General features: G+C 36.8%; 1 protein-coding gene across 1 annotated transcript in view; it reads left to right on the forward strand.

The window, feature by feature from the left end:
- Nucleotides 1–6,070, forward strand: part of NRXN1 (neurexin 1) — an 889,774-nt gene that overhangs the window by 334,826 nt on the left and 548,878 nt on the right. Inside the window, exon 7 of the mRNA XM_015557923.1 lies at nucleotides 822–1,260. Coding sequence (XP_015413409.1) covers nucleotides 822–1,260 — 439 coding nt within the window. The remainder of the gene's footprint in view (nucleotides 1–821; nucleotides 1,261–6,070) is intronic.

The following is a 6,070-nucleotide window of genomic DNA, read 5'->3' on the forward strand; positions in this document are numbered from 1 at the left end:
TCTTTATATTCAAAGTGAAATGGAGCACCAGTGATCCAGGTTGAATGGATCCAGAGTAAACACCGTGTTCCAGAATTACGTAACATTATTCAGACAGTCACTAATGTAGGGCAGGGCAGGAGCTAGCTTCTGCACCGTAGATGTATTTTATGATTTTTCTGTGAAAATGTAGGATTTTCTTTCCCTCAACTTGTGATTATCTTATAAATGACATATATGGAGTGGGACAATATAGGTTTACAGTTGTTCATATGGAAAATAATACAATGATTAATAAATAATAATTAAAGAATAAACTGTGTTTCATGTACTCACCATTGTAAACCTACTTTTGTACCATCCTGTATATCACCATGGATATCTAGACACTAGGAGAGATTCTGTAGTGTAGGGGACTGTTATACAAAAGTATTTAATTTCAGATAGTTTAGCTATGAGAAGACTGAAAAACCTCAATACTTGTATTTAATAAACAAAGTATAATAGTCAACTAATGAAAGCAAATGGCTTTTATAAATCCAAGTCTACACATACTTGAAATGCAAGCTCTCGGCAGATTTATTCAAATTATTTGAGTTAACTACAGGTAGCTTCCGTGTGTGTGCAGGCACATTATATGAATGACATTATATTGGAATGGTTACTGTTCAATGAGTTGATACTTGAATTTTACTTGGCTGAAAAAAATGGCATTATACAACAAAAGGCATTGAACATTGTGTACCTTTTCTTGATCTACTCACCAGTTACATGAGCTGATGACAACACATTCTAAATATTAAACTATGAGCTGGTCTCTCACTGTTACCTTCTGCCTACAGGTTGTATATAAAAATAATGATGTAAGGCTGGAATTATCTCGACTTGCCAAGCAAGGAGACCCGAAGATGAAGATCCATGGAGTAGTGGCATTTAAATGTGAGAATGTTGCAACTTTGGACCCAATCACCTTTGAAACCCCGGAGTCTTTCATCTCTTTGCCTAAATGGAATGCAAAGAAAACAGGCTCCATATCATTCGATTTCCGCACAACAGAGCCAAATGGCCTCATCTTATTTAGCCATGGCAAGCCACGACACCAAAAAGATGCCAAGCACCCACAGATGATCAAGGTTGACTTCTTTGCTATTGAGATGCTGGATGGCCACCTCTACCTCCTCCTAGACATGGGGTCAGGTACAATAAAAATCAAAGCCCTGCAGAAGAAGGTGAATGATGGAGAATGGTATCATGTGGACTTCCAGAGAGACGGACGGTCAGGTAATTTATCTGTTTCCCATGCTGTTTATCTGCTGGAATATCCCATCCACCCCTTTCCTTTCCTAAGGAATTAAAACCAAGACATATTAAAGATTTTCTGCATTTCTGTCTTTAGGGTAAAGGAAATTATCTGTTGCTATTTCTGTTTCCCATCATAGAAAGAGCTAATTAATCATCATAGTTGGGCATCAAACTCCAAATGCTCAAATGGCTTCTTAAGTGAATACTTACTGGATAATCACGTGTCCAATCTTGCAAGAAATTTTATCTTGAATTTACAAATGACAACATTTACTGTTCTGGCATTACCGATGAACATTTACATAATTGGGTGTTTGGAGGTGCCTGAAATGGCAAATCTAAATTATGGAAAAAAAATGATTATCCATACAGAGAATCCTTAGTGTAATACAGCACACTTTTTATTCGAGTTAGGACTAGGTATTAAAAAAACACTTTAATATAGCTGTATTTCAAGGACACTGGCAAAACTACTGCCTTCCAAGTCACTTTCCTTCCTGGTGAAAGATGTTTGGAATTCCACCAATAGGGATTCGTTCCACCTAGGGTTTTTTTTTGTTTTGTTTTGTTTTTTTGCTACACCTTTTCTCCTGAAGCTGTGTGCGTGTGTGACAGGGAAAGAAAGGGACTTGTAGGGAAGGCCTAAAAGAATATAATTTCTTTACTCTGAAGTTTTGGAGCGGAGTAGGGAGCATAGCAAGGCTGGGGAACGTCCGGCCCACAGACCTTATTAGGCCCATGAAATAATTTAGTCTGGCCCTGCCAATGTATTAGGGGTGAGTTAATTAAATGTTTGACCAAATAAGGCAGGGTAATTTTTAAGTTGATAACTTTGTATGGCCTGCCAATGAGGTTATAAATATCCAGATGGCCCTTGACAGAAAAGAGGTTCCCCACTGCTGGGGCATAGGAAGATGAGTAGCATCGGGGGAGCGGGAGCAGTGAGTTGCTAAGAATCATATAGGCAGAGATCATAGCATTTGTGAAAGATGGGGGGGAGGGGGAGCAATTTTTTTTTAATATATACAACTATGTATTCCTTCTTACTTCTTTTACCATCTTCACTCTGTGCTTCCATACTCTGATTCTCTCATTTACAAATCAAATTATGTTCTTCTAATAAAAGACAACTGAATTTAGACCTAGCCACTCTCCTCCTCTCCCTCCCCAACTCTCTCATTTGCACATATACTATACCATCCGCTCTGGATTTTCCACTGAATACCAGTAGAAACTCGGCCAAGGCATTTTTTTTTTTGGGGGGGGGGGGGGCTTGAATTGCTTGCTGTGTAAAACATATTGGGAGGACCAATTTCATTGCCGATCCCAGACCCAGTGAAGTGGGATCGACAGCGATGGGACCTAAGATTCTATATTTTTGCAAAGCTTTCCAGCAGACGTAACAATCAGCCAAATTTGAGAGCCACAGACCAGATGACACTTAGTGCTTCTTTCAGATCCAATAGTCTGTGATTACCATCCTATCTGAGAGGGGTCATAGACTCATTTGTCACTTGCTACTTCTCTGCAATGGAACAGTTTCTGATTTCACTATTATTTATACCTTGTTTTCCTGTTTACAAATCAAGAAGATTGTGTTTCCCTTCCTAGAAATACCTCTTTTTTGCACAATAAAATAAGTATATGGAATGTGTGAAAATTAGGAGGGAGTTGGCGGTGAGGGAGAAGAATTGAAGAAAGCTCAGAACCCCAGGTATCTCAGATACTCTGTTTCTGATTCCTCACTCTCTGGGAGCATGGCCTCTCTATGTTGTCATTCTTTCATCTCTCTACGGAACTCCACTAGGACAATGGTTACAGTTCATGCCATGTCATTTTTTCCCCCCTAGTGTCTTAGATAATTGACAGTAGACAGCAAAATATTTTTCTTGACTGCTCTACTATACAGATTCCATTAGAAATTCGATTCCTCTATGTTTTTCTGATTTAAGCTGAGAAGAGTACATTGGTGTGAATACAGTGATGTTGCAATAGAGTGAGTGCTCCCTTTGGCTTCCCTCAGCCTATTTCTAGAGTTAGCAGTTAAGTTGCTCCTTAAGAACTTTTAAACAGAAGATGTAGAGGAGGATAGGCACATGGACTAACCTTCTGTTTTAGAATACTAACTTGTGGATATCATAGTTTGACTTAAAGCACATTTAGAATAAAATTTTGAAATTAATTTATGAGAATATGTAGGGTTTTAGACTTTAGTACAACCTAACACATAACTGATTAAATTAAGTGGACAACATTCGGAAGATCAGAGAGATAAATAATACCACACTTCAGATCAGTTGTATTTCATTCCCATACGAATGAGGTATTTTCTAATTATCTGAAGGAATACGTGGTTGATGTCAGAATTTTAGGAAATGCAAAAGAATGTTAAAAGGAAAATAAACCACTCATTATTTATTTGATAATGATGACTTATTCCTGGATATTTTTCGTGTTTTTCCTAAAACTTATTTTAATTATAGTTCATATATAATATTTTATTAGTTTCAGGTGTACAAAATGGTGACTTATATTTATATATCTTATGCAGTTATCACCATGATAAGTCTGGTAACTATCTGACTCTTTCCAGATATAAGTGGTGATACAATCTAAATAGTTTCCCCAAGTTATTTGGGTGACCTAGTACAGTAAGGATCAGATAGATACCTTAATCCACAAGCATAATAAAATCTACTTTTTCTGTTTAAAGTTCTCTAATTTATTCAAATTACCAAAAATTTATTAACTGTCCTTTTTAAACCCTCATTGAAAAAGGTCAAAGCTAGATGGAAAGAAAAAAGAGATGTCTTCAAAGAGGGCTAAGAAAGAAAACAAATAAAACATTAGATTTTTGTTGGAATCCAATGGAAAATTTAAGTTACTATGTTTGGTGTTTTTTTCATGGCAAAGTACTTTTATATGATTATAATTTTAGATTAGTGAACTGGAACAAACAATATGAAAACCAAAACTTATTCCCTAAACCAAGTTCTTCCCTTTACTAAATTGAAAAAAAAAAAGAAAGAAAGCTCATATTATGTTAGCCAAGCTCAAGGGAGTTTAATGTAATTTTAATAACTATAGTTGTTAATATTTTATGTATAGTATTTTAATTAAATTCTATATTTACACACTAAATTGGTTTGATGTAAAGCAGACTTTAAAAGATTGAATAGCTATACTAGCTTTTATTTTTGAGTTAAGCTGGTGAGATGTGAACATTTGTAGCTCAGTTAAAACTAGGAAACATATAATTTCAAGGAGTAATTTATTTTACTCATTTTTCACATCACCTATATTCAGAAACTGTATGAAAATTACTCTTGATATAATGCGGGGAAATGGTACTGCCAAGACAAGAAGGCAGTGCGGGATGTTTTCTAATTTGTGAACGATGAAGGTCTTATCTATTGATTTGTCTGGGAGACTCCTTAGTACGATATTTAAAAACATTTAATGAACCATATTTTTTTTCTGTTCCTAACGTAGAGGGAGCCCAGACCTAAGAATTATTCCTCCTGCTATTGACCATGCAAAAATAAGTAGGAATAAGAGCCATGGCCATTAATTTGATGCTAATAACTTTTGATTATCTTGGTTGGAGATAGGGTTAAAACTGTATTTGGTGGATAGACTTATTTTTTAAATATTCTGCAAACATTTTATAATGGAAACCCATGTGTGAGAGGCAAATTCTTATTTATGTTTATACCCACAGGTCCCAGTACTTCTTGTATAATAGCAGTGGCTCAATAAGTATTTGTTATAAGAAAAAAATAAAGAATAAAAACATGTGAATGGCTCAGTAGCAACCCACCTCTAATGTTTTAAAATAGTAGCATTATCCTTACATTTGAAGAGTAATAGCACCCTTTTAGTTGCAAATGTAACTTTTTGTTTTTTTAGTTAATCTTCACCCAAGGATATTTTTCCATTGATTTATAGGGAGAGCGGTAGAGAGAGGGAATGACAGAGAGAAACATTGATGTGAGCGAAACACACTGATTGGTTGCCTCCTGCGTGAGCCCCGACCAGGGCCCCGGGCCGGGGAGGAGACTGCAAACAAGGTCTGTGCCCTTGACTGGAATTGAACCGAGGACCCTTGGGTCTGCAGGCCGATGCTCTACCCACTGACTCAAACCAGCCATGGTGTAAGTGTAACGTTTTAAAGGAATTACACTACTGTCTGAAAGCAGTTTACACATTACACTATAGGATAACAGGTCTTGTCCCTCTTTTAAGGATACAATATCATTCTCCAAACCCAGGGAATGGTGACAAGCCAGGCACAAAAATGACAAGCTTTTAGGACAGCTACCCTGCTATTCATTAGGCCCCCATGCCTTTTAGCAAACATGTGGGTAGAAAGAAAATCAATCATGAGGGAAGGTGTTCACTCCTTTTCGGGGACTGGGATATACAGCTCCAGTTAGCATGCTAGTGGCAAGGAAGATAGTCACAAGGAGATCCATTTTCTGATGACGTGCTTTTCAGTTCTTTGTTCAATAAAAGATTGGTATATGAGCCCCTTATTTGATGAGAAATATTGCCTTCATCTGAATACTTAACTAGGACTCAATATCAAAATAATGAATTGCATTGGGTTATATGTCCCTGTTTTCAATCTCTGACATGGGAAGGAGAGAAGCACTTTAACACCCACACTTTGGTTAATATTGTTTGGGCACAGCTGTTCTCTCTGTATAATGTAGCTTCTTTCATGCTTAGTCGATTACCAGTGACATAGGAGACCAAGTAGGCTGAGCCATGGATGGCATTTTCAGAT

This window comes from Myotis davidii, unplaced genomic scaffold (assembly GCF_000327345.1).
Source record: "Myotis davidii unplaced genomic scaffold, ASM32734v1 scaffold6, whole genome shotgun sequence".
NCBI lineage: Eukaryota > Metazoa > Chordata > Mammalia > Chiroptera > Vespertilionidae > Myotis > Myotis davidii.